The sequence below is a fragment of the Gekko japonicus genome, unplaced genomic scaffold (genome assembly GCF_001447785.1).
Source record: "Gekko japonicus isolate JY-2015 unplaced genomic scaffold, Gekko_japonicus_V1.1 scaffold2091, whole genome shotgun sequence".
Taxonomy (NCBI): domain Eukaryota; kingdom Metazoa; phylum Chordata; class Lepidosauria; order Squamata; family Gekkonidae; genus Gekko; species Gekko japonicus.
Genome location: NW_015162014.1, coordinates 82,442 through 99,476, shown reverse-complemented (window position 1 = coordinate 99,476; position 17,035 = coordinate 82,442). Strand labels below are relative to the sequence as shown.

The 17,035-nt window shown below is 43.0% G+C and overlaps 1 protein-coding gene across 1 annotated transcript in view; it reads left to right on the top strand.

Moving 5' to 3' along the window:
- Positions 1-17,035, top strand: part of LRRIQ1 (leucine-rich repeats and IQ motif containing 1) — a 155,566-nt gene that overhangs the window by 68,736 nt on the left and 69,795 nt on the right. The window contains exons 17-18 of the mRNA XM_015405489.1: positions 1,295-1,490; positions 4,345-4,464. Coding sequence (XP_015260975.1) covers positions 1,295-1,490; positions 4,345-4,464 — 316 coding nt within the window. The remainder of the gene's footprint in view (positions 1-1,294; positions 1,491-4,344; positions 4,465-17,035) is intronic.

The window sequence follows — 17,035 nt, the reverse complement described above, 5'->3', positions numbered from 1 at the left end:
GAGAGTTGTATTCTTGGGGGGGGGGGAGTACAGAGCAGATGAACTGGATTAAGTCCCTATTTTTATCATACTTAGTATTATATACTTTATTCCAATGGTTTAGCTGGAGATCATATGATGTATAAATCTTATGGAAGCTGATCAGGTCTGGTTCTGGTCAGCACCCCTGGAATGGACATCTGGTGGGAATCCAGTGGAAACCACCTTGAGTTCTGTGATAGAAGAGAGGCAGGATATAAGTGGAATAAATAATTACAGCGCCTGATTTCTTTTTATTCATGAAGTACCATCTTCAGCTGTTATCATACTGTTCCCATTTGCCTATATCTCTGAACACATAGTGGTGGAAAGTGGTGTCAAGTCACAACTGAATTATGGTTACCCCTTAGGGTTTTCAAGGCCAGAGACATTCAGAGGTGGATTGCCATTGCCTGCCTCCATGTCACACCTCTGATATTTCTTGGAGGTCTCCCTTCCAAATACTAGCCGGGGCCAACCCTACTTAGCTTCCAAGATCTTTGAAAATGACGATACACATATATAAAATGGATGGGGAAGTTCTGAGGTTAGGTTTTTGGTGATTTTTTTTAATTTGGTCCACCATTTTTATGTTACACAGAGGCCCCGGTCATACGGGAGGTTTTGGCCCGCAAGAGGGACGGATCGGGAGCGTAGCAAACGGGTGCGATCACACAGCAACATCTGGGAAGTGGGGCACACCCGTCCCCGATCCATCCCTTCAGGCCGAAAACGCGCATAACCCCCCCCCCGGAAATAGTAGTACTAACCTGAAATGCCGCAGCAAGCGTGGCCGTGGGATTGCTGGCGCGCCCGTCTTCAGGAGCATTTGAGGCTCCCGGCCGAACTGTGCATGTGCACACCTGCGCAGCCGGCTGCCTTGCTCTCCCTTCCGTGGCTTCCCCCCCCCTGGCATCTGATCATGCCGGGGAGCAACTGCACGGCGGCTCAGGGGATCTGTCTGATCCCGCCGCCGTGTGTCTCTTGGTGCGGCTCTAAAAAGCCGCACTTTCGCCGCGTCAATTTCCCCCGTGTGACCGGGGCCAGAGTTTAGAGAAAGACTAATGGACCAAATCCTGAAAAACTAATCTATTAGTCTTTCTCTAAACTCTGTAGAACATTAAAATGGTGGCCCAAATAAATTTCTAAAAACTATCTTCAGAGCTTCCCCATCCATTGTATATATGCGTATAGTTACTTTCAAAGAAAAGCCATGCTCAATCATTGGCACATATTATTCCTGAATTCAGTATGTTATTTTTTCTGATAGTTATAGCTTGGCAGCCACAGTTATACAGTCATACTGGCGAGGCTACAAAGTTCGGAAAAAGATCGATTTCTATACAAGGCTACATATGGCAGCAAATGTAATCCAGTCTTCTTGGCGAAGCTACTGTGTTAGAAAAAACATTGTTGGTTGCAAAAAACGTCGTCATTTCATGGACAAGCATCAAGCTGCTACTATATTTCAGGTCAGTCTGAAACCATTGTTCTTGTGTGTCTTGCCCTGTCACATTCATTTTAAACCCCCGATTAGCCTGATAAATACTATAGAAGTGGGAATGTTGGCTCCACATAACCAACCTTCCTAGCAAAGCATATCTTGGAGGATACTTTATGGGTGCATACTGAAAGGATGTCTTCTTCTACAGCATACCATTGGTATGATTCATGCAGAAGTGGTCAGTAGGCCTGTTGTGCTGTCCACCCAATTGTTCAATTGTTGGACTAATATAATCCAGTCCTCTGTTGAATGTTTCTTAGCTGGTCTTCATTTGAGCCAACTAAATTGTAATACCATACTTCTTATTCTAGATTTATATTCAGTGCAGGGATCTACAAATATTCCCATCCTTCTTTACAAACTTGCCTATCCATGTTGTTTGCGATTGTGCTACAATGAAAGTTGTCTTACCAAATCATTACTGAAGAAAAGATCTTCATTATGTAAATGCTAGACAATTGTGTTCATAGCTGTTCATTGGTAGAGTGTGATGTACAGACTACTTAAACTGATGTAGTTTCATTAATTTCAGCTATACTTCTCCTGTGTTAGACTTTTGTGAAAATGCTGTTTTAATGTTGAAATGTTTTGAAGTTTGCCACCTTAAGACCCTTTTTGGGTGCAGTCAGATGGCGTGCTGAGAGCAGGTTAAACTGCTACAGTTCTAACCGGATTATATTTGATCTGGATAATCGCAATCACACTTACCTCCCTTATCTTGTCTCACCGCGCAGTCACGTCACTCCCCTGCATGTGCACTACCAACGCGCAGGAGCATGTGTTGGTGGGGGGGGGTTTAATTCTCCGTTTGCGCATGCGCAAAGGCTCTCCTCTGTAGAATGGAGTGAACTATCATGGCACATGCACAGAACCATCAGGGTGAATCAATCCACCCCCTCCAACAAAAGACTTCCCTTTAAAAGTTTGACCCGAAAATGGTCTCCATGAGATCCCGAACTCATCTAAACTCTAAAACAAGTGACCATTTAAATGTCGGTTTTGTAAACACGGTAGAGGAGCTCCGCCTATGTGCACACTGCCAACGCATTAAAAAAATGGCAGGCGAAAAGCCTTGGGCAGCTTTCGAGCAGGGAGGGGGTTTAAACTGGAAGTGGCTTGACACTGGAGGAGCAATCACACGGGGAAAATGAGTCTTTAAACGGGAGAGCTGAGAAAACACCACTTTGGGACCTGGTAATAAAATACTGCAGGTTAAAGCGGTTTTTAGCTGGAAACCAACGGCTGGGGATGGGAGGCAGATGTTGACTGTGTGATCATGCATATAAAATCCGTTGCTGAAGCGTGACGACACCAGATCAAACGGCACGTCTGAACGTACCCCTTTGAGTGCAAAAGTGTAATAAAATATTTTTATCTTTAGATACAGAAGTGAGCAGTGACTCATGAAAGCTCATACCCTGCCACATATTTTGTTAGTCTTTAAGGTGCTACTGGACTCTTGCTCTTTTCCACTGAAAGAGAATCTTACTTACACTACTTTGGCCTTAAAGACAGATATGCCTGCAGAGATGTTTAGAAACAGCGTGATGGTGAATAAAGAATCAATCGTGACATTTATTTGTAATTTCTGCTGCCAACAGGTTTCTGTAAAACTGAACCACATAATTATAATCTGATACATAGATCTTTATTATTTATTTTATTGGATAGCAAAGGGTTAGTTAGATCCTATTGCTGTGCAAATGGAAGTCTCTTTTGGTGGCAGGCCTTCCATGCTTCCCCTTTCTCCTCCTAGCAGCCACTTGTGACCACCTGTGAGTACCAAAAAGATTGTGCTGCTGAGGAAGTGGAAGTAGATGAAAATCTGTCCTCATTCGCCTCATTTTTACCGTTGTTAATTCTCCTGATGTTATTTCTGTTTTCTTTCCTGACAGCTTTTTTTAAGGCACCCCAATCAATATTGCTCATGCACAGTACCCATAGAGGATAGCATAGATGTCAGAACACTTAACTCACAAAAACAGTACAGGCTATAAAACATCTAATGTGCAGTACAAGTGCCACTTTCCCTTTTCGACCTTTTCACTATTCAACCATGATTGAGGCTTAAGATGGCACCATCCTTAACTAAAGTTCATATGAAACAGGGATGACTGTTAACCAGAGTTTCAAACTAGTTTAAAGCCTGAGTTCAAATGCTGGGAAGAGCAGTGTAGTTAGTTTCTGATAGTGCTCATGTTAGCTTTTTTATTTGCTTCGAATAATAACTCTAACTTTAGTGTGAGTTGGTCTACCAGCATTTTGGGCAATCTTTTAAAAAATGTGGCATTTTTGTTATTACAAGCCTCACTCATAATAAATTCTTCCTTGAAAAACGAGCCAAGGTTGATTGTGAAGGTGACAGTGATTGGCTTAAGTTTAACTGCTGATATGGCTACATATGTTGTTAGGTTTAATCAGTGGAAAATGTTTAAGTGTTTTTTTATTTTTGTGCTTCATAATTTGAAAGTTAGCACTTAATTCTTTTTCGTATATCTTCTTCTCATAAGCTTATAGTAGGTCCTGAAGGAATTGTCAAATAATTAATTAGTTGACCTTGGTTTGTAGTTGAGGGAGTTTTAGGATTCCATTCTCCTTACTTGAGCCAAATCTCCTGAGTATTCTGAGCTCTAGACATGTGCTGATATTTAATTTGTCTTGTAGTTTTAAATGTCAAATAAAGTTCAAAAAACAGATCATGGAGGTATTCCCCCCCCAAAAAAAAAAGTCTACTATGTTTTATCTTCCTAATGGGATAATAGAGAATCTGGATTTGGATTTGATCTATGGTCTCATCTAACATGTTTTACGTTTTTGTTTAGGCACTTTGGAGAGGTTTCCATCTGCGAAAGAAACTAGCTAGTGCCCTGGCAGCTGTTAAAACTGATGAACTTGAGGATGACTTTCGAGAAGTGAATGTGGATGACTTTATGTTTAATTATGTAAGTAGAGCACTTGAAATCTTACGGATTGGATTGAAATGGAACATTAAACTAAGTTCTTTAATTAACAGCAAAATTAAGCATCAAAAACTAACATTTCAGTATAAAGCTTTGTGATTCAGAGCTCAGGTCATCAAATTCAAGCGCCAGTGTGGGGTAGTGGTTTGAGTGTCAGGTGGCATATGATAGGGCATATGGAATGCTCATTTCAGAATTCCAACTGGGTCATGGAAGCCTGCTGGGTTGACTTGGACCAGTTACTGTCTTTCACCCTAATCTACATCACAGGATTGATGTTATGGACATAAAATGGAAGGAGGACAATGATATTTTAGCTGATATTTGTTATTTATTTAAATATATCTCACCATTTCTCATAGCTCAAGGCAGCTTATAAATAACTAGAAACACTGCAATTTAAAAGTAACTGACCAAAACCTCCAAATATCCCCTTCCCCCCAAGAAAAAAATAGAATAGCATTGCAGTATCCTCTAAAAATTTCTTACAATAGTTCCCCCCTCACCTCCTCAAGGACCCCATGCCACAGAGTAGTAACAATGGCACTTTGGATGACTTGGAAACAAACTGGTATCCAGGGCAGCTGTTTCAAGATAGACAAGATATGGTCTCGCTGGCTAGCCCTGATGATAATCAGTCTGCTACATTCTGAACCAACTGAAGTTTCTGGGTTGTCTTCAAGGGCCAACTGTCCTCCTATTGTATTTCATTTATGTGTTTTTATATGTTTTTATATTTGGCACATTGTGCCCTAAACTGTGAGATGCCCTGAGCCCATTCGCGGGAAGGGCGGGATAGAAATACAATACAATAAAATAAATAAATAAAATCATGTTGACCTTACCACACTGATCCATTTCACTTGAATATCAAGATTAAATTATTATAATGTACTATACGTGGGGCTGCCCTGTAAACTATTCATAAAATTGGTACAGAATGCTGCTGCTAGATTATTGACTGATTTAAGCCAGTATGGTCATATTACACCTGTGCTTCATCAGCTTCACTGGTTACCTATTTGTTTCCAGGCACAATTCAAGGTGCTGATTGTTACCTTTAACGCCCTTCATGGCCTAGGACCCATATATCTAGTGAACTGCCTTTCCCCATATGATCCCATGTGCACTAAGGTCATTAAATGCCTTTTGGCAGTCCCCTATGTTCAGAAGGCCTGTTTATCTATTGCTTGTGTGTGCTGGTTTACAATGGAAACACTATGTCTATCAAAAAACAAACCAGCTGTTCCCTTAACACCAACACCATATCAAAGGCTGTGAAAAGTTTCAACAGAGATGACTGTCCCCTTACCAACTTTAAATGAAGCTTGTCCACCAGTGCAACTGAAGAAGTCTCAGTTCCTAACCTATGTCTGAAGATAGACTGGAATGAGTCAAGTGCAGATATGGGTTATCCAAGAATCCCTGGAGTTTCCATCACCACATGTTCTCAGGTACTGGATCTACTTTCAACTTGGTCTCCATGTTGATTTGAACGAGAAATTTTATCAGCACAAACGTCACTAAAACATCACAGTTGGGGACCTGGCATTGAGAGTTAACAATAACCAAGGGGTCAAGCCATTTTAAAAACTTTTCACTCTTCACTTCCCACCCTCCCTTTCATTTATGGTCATTACTCCAGTAGTGTGGTGCTGCAAAAATATAATCCCCCTTGCCTCTTCATAATGCTTTTATCCTAGCTGTCTTGTATACCAGAGGTTTGGTAGGGTGTTCTTGAGGTTTTCTGGGCTTCTGTTCTCTCCCCTCTTTACTCTCCCTCCCTCTCTGTCAGCTCTTCTATTCAGTGCCTATGTAAACCATCAACAGAGTAGTCTGGCTGTGGATAGGATAGGATTAATATGTAATCAGTTTACACTTATAAATTATGATCAAAATATATATTTAATAACTAAACATAAATCACAGAAAGCACATATATTTTGGAACATCCAGTAGACAGATAACTTTAGGCAGAATACTGAAAAGGAATATGAATCTTGTCAACTAATCCTCAACATTCCCATCCTGGGAATGGATCCAAGACCAAGCATCCTGGCATGCCTGACAGTGCTTTTCCAAGTCTTGGTACAAGTCTGAATTCCAATCATGGCAACACAATTCGTATCCAGGCTCATGGTTTTATAAATTTTCAACCCTGACTGTTCCCTGGAAGGCCAGATAATGAAACTGAAGCTCAAATACTTTGGCCACCAAATGAGAAGGGAGCACTCACTAGAGAAGACCCTGATGCTGGGAAAGACTGAAGGTAAAAGAAGAAGGGGACGGCAAAGGATGAGATGGTTAGACAGTTTTATCGATGAAACAAACATGAATTTGAGCAAACTGCGGAGGACGACAAAAGATGGGTTGACCTGGCTTGATGTAGTCCATGGGGTTGCGAAAAGTCAGACTCGACTGTGCGACTGAACAACAACAAAGTTCATACAGAAAGGTTGCTTTTATTGAACAGACACAGCTGAGTTAGGAATATGGCAGGGGACAAGAAGTTGAGGTAAATTTTGTTGTGTATATAAATTATATTATTTTCAACAGGCAAGAGTATAATTGAAGCTTATATTCTTAGAGAGTCAGTTCTTAACTGTGAGAGATTTGTTTAACTTGGAGATTTCTTTCAGCAACAATGTGTCTTAATAAAGTTTCATAAAACTATCTTCATTAGTACTTCCTGTATTGAAATACTTCCCTCATGGGATTATAACGTCCCCCCCCCTTGAGGAGTCTAAGATCGTTTCCCTTTTCACACAGACCATGAGTCCCTTCCGAGTTGAACCCTCTGAATGACTGGGTAAGAAATATTCTCTTCTTTCTAGGAGCGATAATCCTTTTCTGTTTGGCTAGACTACCTACTGTCCAGTCTCTTCTGTCAAACCTAAACCCCAGTTCTGGATACTGTGAATAAATGGAATTCAGCTAAGGCTGAGACTTAAGTTCCGATCTCTGAACTTTTCCTCAAATGTGTTGGTACACAGTAAGGGCAAGGAGTTGTGTCTCTTCACTTCTCAAGTGACTTGTCTGTTTCCTTCAGACCGACACACACACACACTTCCTGACTGGCAACCAGGGCCGGCCCCAGGTTTTTTTGCACACTCTTTGGGGCCCTCCCCCCCCCCCCCCATGCGCCCACCAATTTTCAAACATAAATGCATTTTAGGAAGAATGAAAAACACAAAATTTGAAATCAAGAAACTCCCAGAGTACGGTGGTTTATTTCACCAGCAAACAGAACCAGGGAAAGTGCATCATATAGTTAGGCTGAATGGAAAGCTGCATTCAGACATAATGGTAGATCACGGTTTGTTTAAAGCTCACTATCTGCAACAAACTATTTTCAGCAAATAGTATGAGCTTTTTTGTGCACAAACACTCGTCTTCATATACAATGAAATGGAAATAGTAATAAGTCATATAGAGAGAGGGTGAGCAGTTAAAAAAGCTCGTAACCACTACACCATGCTGGCTTTTCCAGAGTAACTGAAAAATTATTGCTAGGAAAAGTTGGAGGGAGCAGGAAAAGAGAAAGACCCAACATAATATAGATGGACTCAATAAAGGAAGCCATGGTCCTCAGTTTGCAAGACCTTAGCAAGACTATCAACAATAGGCTGTTTTAGAGGATATTAATTCATAGGGTTGTCCTAAGTTGGAAGTAACTTGAAGGCACTTCACACTCACTCACACACAGCACCTACTGCTTGATCCGTAATTGGAGATGCCAGAGATTGAACCGACCACTTTCTGCATGTCAAGCCGATGCCCTACCACTCAGCAACGGCCTCTCTCCAGCCAGAGACTCCCCTCTTTGGATGCTTCCCTCCAGACATGTGAAACCCTGGCTCACCCAGAGATCCCAACACACACGCGTCTCAAAGAGCCCAATCCCGGGAAAATGGCATTAGAAAGAAGCCAGTTTCCAGAGGGAATGAATGAGGGAAGGAAGGATGGGGCTTCTTCTCGGTCAGCAAAACAGGGAAGCTCTTCCTTCTAGTAATCTCAGCTCTATTTCTGCCTGTATAGAAAGCCAAGAGTGTTTGCTGTGTGCAGATCCAACTGCTCAAGAAGGGCTCTCACCCCCCTTCTGACCCGGTTCCTAATATAGAAGCTCCCTCCCTTGTCCCTATGCACTTGCAAAAACCTGCACAGAAGCGGCTAGGCAGGGATATGTGGCTTTCTGTTGTCGTTGCCAAGGGTCTTCTGGGGATTGTAGTTTCCTCTGGCTATGAAACACAGTTCCCGAAGAGCCTCTGCAAACACCAGAGGAGTTATTTTAAATTCCAGAGGGGTGGCCTCTTAATCCGAGTCCAGCAGCACCTTTAAAACAATGTTATTTATGTTCTACTATGCACTTTCTTGGACTTCATCAGATGCACGTAGATTCCCTCAGCTGGAGGCAGCAGAGGAGGAGGGCACACCCCGCATCAGCCTGATGTCGATGAGACCCAAGCCCTTTCCCTCCTCTCCCGGCTCTCTTTCTACCCTCCTGCAGCGCCCCTCACCCACCCCGCCCCCTGGGGGTGAGGGAGCCTTCCCACAAGCACACCCACCTTACTCACTAGCATGCTCCCTCCAGCCTCCGTAGCCCAGCAGCAGCAGGTGGAGGGACTCCTGCTCTGGCCCCAGGTGCCTGGATGTGTGCCCCCCACTTCTGCCCTCCCCCTCACCAAGGATACCCCTCTCTTTTATCCACTCCTCCAGCCTCTTCCCGGGTTCCATTTCCAAAGGGGCATTTGCCCCCTGCCCTGCTCACCCTGACGCAGGAACCCGGCACAGGAGGAGCCGACTGGGTGGGTGGGGCGGGTGGCAGCCGGCCACTGGGGCATGCTGCGGGGGCATCCAGGGCAAGGGCCACGGAGCGGGTCAATGGGTCCCCGCGGAGCAGCAACATCGACTGGCCCAGAAAGTAGCGCTTTCCCGAATTGACCTGTTGGGCTTCAGGCGTCTCTGCGGGGTTCCCACGTCACCCTTTTGGCTCCCTCCCCTCCCCGCGGTGGTGGCGATTGTGGGCTATCCATCACTCGTCACCCAACCCGCTTCTTGCCCCCGCCCCCCCAGCCCCTCTTGGTGAGTCTCATAAGCCTCCACCATGGAGCCAACGCAAGTTCCCCGTCGAGCCTCCAGCACCACGCAGCCCAGTGGGGGGAGAGAAAGAGGCGGTGGCAGCCAGGGGCGAGTGGGCGAGTGCGATGCAGCGCTTTTGGCAGAGGTGGGGGGGTGGCTCAGTTTGGCACCCTCATGATCAGCCCACCCTAGGCGAAAGTCTAGTTCACCTAGTGGGTGGGCCGGCCCTGCTGGCAACTGCCAAGCCAAAGTCCAAATGATGACTGACCCTCTCTGTCAAGACTGACAAGACTTTTGAAAGCTCTCCTTAGCTGCTGCTCACCAATCAGAAAGAAGAGGATGAATGCAGGCAGCAGCCTGTCAATCAAACTGTGTTTTACAATGAGGCATTAACCCCTAATCTCCCAGCTCTCTGAATTTGATGCACTAAGCATCTTGCTTTTGGAGGTCACTTTGTCACACCTGTTATGATGTAAATTGGCCTCCTAATATAGACCAAAGAGAAAGAGGCTGAAACAGGGGAGAGCAGTGGGCAGCACTTAAATATCTGCAGAAACAATTCTACTTTAAATAGTAGTATTGATTTCAAAATGGAGCAGAACAAAGGTTCGCGGCAAAAGCACTTTTGAGAAGTGCAGGGCAACAGTGTGATGAAAGCAGTCTGAGTGCTGATACTCCTAAAATAAATGCAGAACCAAGCAGTGAAAGCAGGAGGGAATGCAGAACGGAAGATTGTGATGCACTCAGAAACTGAGGGAAAAGGTGCAGAAAGGGTCTATGATTATATAGCAATAGGTGTTACTTTATTGTCAAGGTGCATTGGTTTCTCAACATTCTATTGTTAGAATGCATGACAACTGAATGATGAATTTTGGCATAGAGGATATATATGTAGAGCAGTCTCATCTGGCCTAAATTCATAAGAATCTAGTATAAAATGTCTGAATGATAAAAATTTTAAATATCTCTGATTATAGAAGTTCTGAGAACTTGTGACTGAGCTTTTCATACCCCCAAAATAAATGCAGTTTCTGCTTTGGCTGTTTTACATTCTGCCTAAAATTTGTAAATATTCTAGGGGATTTCGTGAAAATACATTGTTTCTTCATAATGTTATGCGGTTTCAGAGCTTTCTTTTACATTATTCGTTGAAGAAAGGGCAAATTAAGAGCACATGCACCTTTGAGAAACTAACCCCCCTTCTCCCCCCCGCCAAATATCTTCTCAAAATGAAAGACCCCTTTTTGCCCAGCCAGCCATGTAGGAAGCACTAGCCGTCTAAGAAAGTGAATCCCAGGAAACGAGCTGAATTAAGGAAAAGGCTTTTTGTCATTGTTTTTGTTTGGTTTTTTGTTCTTTTATGTTTTGCAAAAAAGAAAGAGCATAATATTGTGAAATTAGCCCATTGTGTGTTGAAATGTGAGTATTCATGTTCTATCACACAAAGGTTTCTTTTGAAGGGGGTTAATTTTCATTTTGTCATGTTGCTGTGGAAAGGCTCTAAAAGTTAAATACAATTGTGCCACTGTCACTCCCATCACAGAGAGGTCATGTAATTCAGTAATTTCCCTTTTAAAAAAAACTATTCCAGTTTAAGAAAAATGGTAAGGCATAATTTAGGGTTCACACAACTACATTTTACTTTACTCTTTTAGCCCCAATGTGCTCCTTTGCTGGTTTGAAGTGAAACATTGACCATGAGTTTAGTGCTAACTAAATATTTAATAAGATTTTGTTTATTTATAAAAAGTTGATGACATAGAATGCCCATTCGTTGGAGCAGCAGTAGCTACTTGAGAGGAAATTGTGCGGGAATTTAAGATGGAAGTCTTAACTCATAGTTTCCATGTTACTTTTTTGGAATGAAGTTTTTAAAAAAAGCAACCTTTGACTCTTTCAACACACAGTATAACAGTTACTGTGGGGCAGTTTTTCCCCCAGATAAGACGTTGCAGACAGTTAATCTCTGACAGGTGTTTTACAAGGAAGGACAGTAAAATTAATAAATTACACAAAAACAAAAACAAATGATGGACTGAATTTTGAGCAGCTATTCTTTCCCCAGTCACTTTTGAAATGATAGTGCATGTCTGAACTCTGGCTGAGGGAAAGAGAGAGAATGGAATTCAGCAAGGGCAGACTGGAGAATATTTACACAGTCAAACCAAAAGTACTCTGGGAGAGTCAGATGGAATAGATTAGGATCGCTATAAATTATGTCTGACAATTGATGGAAGATTAGTGCAGTTCAAGGTTTTTTTTAAGAGAGAGAAAGAGGTATTTAGGGAATTGCTTATTAATGCAATAATGTTCTGTACATTAATATCATTGGAGAATTAATGCAAGTAGAATACTGATTCAGCATAATCCTATTTTTCTACAAATAATGATCCATTTATAGTTTATAAATAAAAAATACAAAGGTTGTACAAAATATGAAAAATACCAACGTATAAACTGACCAAATGTGATCAATGAATAACAAACAGTGAGCACACAATATCAGAGAGAAGTATGTAATATGGAATTTCTGGGATCCTACTGTTTACAAACAACCGCCATGACCTCCTGACCACACTTGAGACAGTAAGGGAACTGGAAGCCCCTTGTCCATCTTCAGGTCCTATATTGGACCACTTCAGCCAACTCTCCCAGGAGGAAGTTGACAGGATCTTGGCAGCTGTGAGGCCCACTACCTGCCTCCTTGACCCTTTCCCTTCCTGGCTAGTGAAGGCCTGTGGGGAGAGCATTCGGGTCCCTCTGGGAGAAGTTATCAACTTTTCCCTGTCTTCTGGGGCTTTCCCAGGGGCCCTAAAGGGGGCAGTAGTGCACCCTCTCTTAAAAAACCAACACTGGACCCTACGGTCCTGGCCAACTTCCGCCCGCTGTTGAATCTACCGTTCCTGGGTAAGGTGGTTGAGAGAGTGGTGGCCAAACAACTCCAAGCTTTCCTGGATGACACTTCCAGCCTCGATCCTTTCCAGTCTGGCTCCCGCCCTGGCCATGGGACGGAGACAGCTCTGGTTGCCCTTATGGATGACCTCTGTAGATGTCTGGAGCAGGGTGGGTTGGTGCTGCTGTTATTACTGGATCTGACAGCAGTATTCGAAATGATCTACTAACCCACCACCTTGCCGACGTAGGAGTTCAGGGGACTGCCTTGCAATGGTTTTCCTCCTTTCTCCATCGTCAGAGACAGAGGGTGGCACTGGGTGAGAGGACCTCCCTGCGATACCCACTGGAATGTGGAGTGTTGCAGGGGGCGATCCTCTCGCCAATGCTATTTAACATCTATATGCACCCCCTTGCCCACTTGGTCTGGGGGTATGGGCTGGGTTGCCATCAATACGCAGATGACACCCAGCTTCATCTGTTATTGGAAGGCCATCCATCCTCCGCCCCTGATCATTTGGCCGAGGCTTTGGAGGCTGTGGCTGGATAGTTGCAGCAGAATCAGTTGAAGCTAAATTCATCGAAGATGGCGGTCCCATACCTGAGTCGGAAGGGAGGGAATATGGGTATCAGGGCTCCCTACGCTGGAAGGGGCATCTTTGGTGCTGGCCCAGAAGGTAGGGAGCCTGGGAGTGACACTGGGTGCCTCTCTTTCTATTGAGGTCTAGGTTACTGTAGCCCCCTGATCTGCCTTTTCCCATCTTCAGCAGATTAGGTTGCTGAAACCCTATCTTTCCCCCCGAGACTTGGCCACAGTGACCCATGCAATGGTCACTTCCAGGCTTGACTACTGTAATTTGCTCAACGCAGGCTTACCCTTGAGGCTGACCCGGAAATTACAGCTGGTGCAAAATGTAGTGGCATGCCTATGCGGGCTCACGTTTGGCAGGTACTCTGCCAATTGCATTGGTTACCAGTAGAATTCTGGATCGACTTCAAGATGTTAGTAATAACCTTTAAAGCCTTACACGGCCTGGGACCAACATATCTGAAGGACCACCTCTTCCTATATATGCCCCAAAGAGCATTACACTCTAAGGATCAATATCTCCTGGTAGTCTCTGGCCCAAAAGACATCTGTCTTGCCTTGACCAGGGCCAGGGTTTTTTCCACCCTGCCCCCTGCCTGGTGGAACATGCTCCCCATTGAGATCAGGCCCCTGTGGGATTTACTTCAGTTACATAGTGCCTGCAAGACGGAGCTGTTTTGCCAGGTCTTTGGCTGAGGCAACGGACATCCATATATGGCTTCCCTGAGGTAGTTGGGGTCACTCTGTTAACAACTACTGGCTATTACCAGGAACCTCCCACAGCCAGGGAAATTTTTTTTGTTATTAGCTGTGATCACCGTTTTAATATTTATGAATATGTTTTAACTTTTAATGTTATTTTATTAACAATTTTTTTGTATAAATGATGTTGTTACCCGCCCTGAGCCTGCTTCTGGGAAGGGCGCGCTATAAATGTGAATGAATAAATAAACCACCAAAATATACTCACATAGCCAAAGTAATGTTTACATAGCCATTTATTTTGTGGTCAGTTTTGTTTTATTTTAACAAGTTTTAGGCTTCTAAAGAGAATTTAAAATGAAGAAAAGTGGTCACTGTGCATGGAGGGATGAGGGGAAAACCAAGGTGACAATACACAGAACCCTGCTTGGGAGAATATATTCTACCACCAATGTTCCCTCTAAGCCGTGGAGTCTTGTGAGCAAAAATTCTTACTTTCTGAGCTACTGCAATTAAAGTTGTGAGCGAGCGACTTGGCTGCTGCATAAATTAGTTTGCTCTGGCGCCATCCTTCCTGAGCTGAGACAGAAATGTGTGAGCCAGAGGCTAAAAAACTGTGAGCTAGCTCACACTAACTCAGCTTAGAGGGAACACTGTCTACCACATCCATTCTCAACTCTTGCCCATCTTGGCTTAAAGTAGTTAGCCAAAGAGGACTGAATGGTTGGGTTGTTGAAGTGGTAGAGGGGAGGGAGCCATTTTGGATGTTTTGCAGGATGCAGTTATGAAACCTTTTCTTGATAAAGCCTTCTTAAAACCAGAGGTTTTAAGCAACTATTGACCAAAATAGCCCCTTTGGCGCTAAGTGGTCAAGCAGGTAGTGGCCATATAACACCTGGCTCTAAAAAAAAACAACTAATTAACTGGATTTGTGTAGTTCAGTTTCAGACCTGGTTTTGGGCTAAATACTGTTTTGACTACCCTGACTGACAATCTTTACAGAGGAAGTGTGACTTTGTTGATATGCCTGGCCCACTGGGCCAGTTTGAGTGCCATCAACCATGGTATTATTCTGGCCCAGCTGCCTGAGGTGGTTATCGAGGGTACCAAGCACTGGGGGCTTAATTCAGTTTCAGAAGGTGGTACTGGAGGATGAATGTTTGACCCCTGGCATTTGAAATATGGGGTCCTACTAATCTCTTTTTTGTCCCCTATGCTGTTTAACATCTATGTGAAACATCTAAGAGATGTCATGTAGAGGTTTGGTCTGAGGTGTCATCATCATGTGAATGATACCCAGCTTAGATTTTCCTTTTCAGCTGAATTTAATAAAACAGTTGGATGCCTTGAAGTAATGCATGGAGCCAGTAAAGGGCTGTATGAGAGCTAATAAACTAAAGCTCAGTCCAAAAGTATTTTGGTTGATAACAAAGTCATCAAAGATTTGCAGTCTGCCGGATATAGATGACGTTACACTTCCCTTAAAAATAAGATCATAGTCTGGGGGTGCTTTTTTATTCAGTGGAGGTGCATATCTTCACTATGTCACATAACATCTTTTACCAGCTTAAGATAGTTTGCCAGCTGTGGCCCTATGCTGAGAGACAAAAGTTCACCATGGCCAAAAGTTCACCATGTTCAAAGTGCTATACAAAATGCTGCTTATAAAGACAGTTCAGAAACTTCATCTATTCAGACTGTGGCAGATAGGCTGTTAGCAGATACTGCAGGAATCACATCTCACTGGTTTACGGGCTTCTGGTTTGCTTCCAGATAACATTCAAAGTACTGGTGTTGACCTATAAGGTCTTACATGGCCTGGCCTGAACCATATTCTCCTGTTTGTACCTGTTGATCAGCTGAGATCATGATTGAAGACCCAGCTCTGTGTGTCCTACAGATTAGATGGATCTGCCCTAGGATCAGTGCTTTCTCAGTGGTGTCTCCCATGCAGTGTAACTCCCTCCCCATAAAGCCCCCCCAGCACTGACTCTATTCTTTTAGGCACCAGGTGAAGCCTTTTAGTTTTCCTGAAGTGGTTTTTCCCTTACTTGTTATTTGAGATAATAGGTTATAGATTTTTAAAGACTCCCTTAATCCTGCTTTTAAAATATTTATGATTTTATTATGCTGTATTTTATGTGTTGTGATTTTTTGGCATTGATGTTTTGTCTTAGATATTGTGAGCCTTTGGTGCTGGGGGGGTCAACAGTGGGATGGCTTCTTTTTTTAATTTCTAGAATTGTTTTTAAACAGCAGATGGTAAACCTTTTTCTTAGACATCACCCTTCTATGTCATAATATCAGATAAAGGAGAGGAATTAAAAGCATTGGACACTTGATGTTTTATAAAATCCCTTCACTTGGACATTTTACTTGTTCAATTCAGAAGTGTTTTTACCAGTGCTGATGCTACAGCAATTATTATTTTGACATCTCTCTTTTCCTTACTTCAGAATGTCTTCCTACCATCCTGCCAGCAGTTACAGCTACTTTTCCACAGGTTCCTTCCATACGTCTGCTGTAATGTTTGAATGGCTACCACCATTTAGGTGTTGCCATTTGCACAGCCCATAGTACCATCACTCAGATAGGACCAGGAGCAAAGACCAGGCAACATAACTGGCTCATCTGCATAGCGGCAGGCATTGGAACATTGCAGTACACCACGGAATGAGCCCATGGAAAAATTGTTCCACTACCACTACTGTAATATCTAATGAGTCCCTAAGATAATAGTGTATTTTAAGTACTATGAAGGGTTGTTTCTGGAATTGTTTATCCCTTTTTGTACACCTATGATTTCAGACTCTGAATCCCTATTCAGTATAATGTTCTCTTGTTAACTTTCTCCATGCAGTCGTCTGCCATCAATTACAGAGCACTTAGCCCTCTTGTAGATCCATCATAATCTCTACACTTTTTAAAAAATATATCATGGTGTTTATGATGTCTTTATACACAAGATGAGGTAAACTGGGATCTAGTTAATCTTTTCCAGCATAGAGCCTGGGGGCTTTATTTTAGCTGCTTCTAAAGAGTCAAGAAATTTGTGTCATTTTCTTACTACAGTGCTTGGACAACCTTATGCCAAGTATGTGCTAGTTGTGTCAACATCAACTTTCCTGATTTGCAAAAAGGAGCCATCAGTGTAGCTAAGATCTTATAACTTTCCTATAAATACCATTAAATGGACTGGAGCAGGAACTGTGTACATAAATCCATGTGTATGTCATTGTTAAGTAGTTTTCTTCATGCAGTCTCACCGGAGAATCACTTTTATTCCTTTGG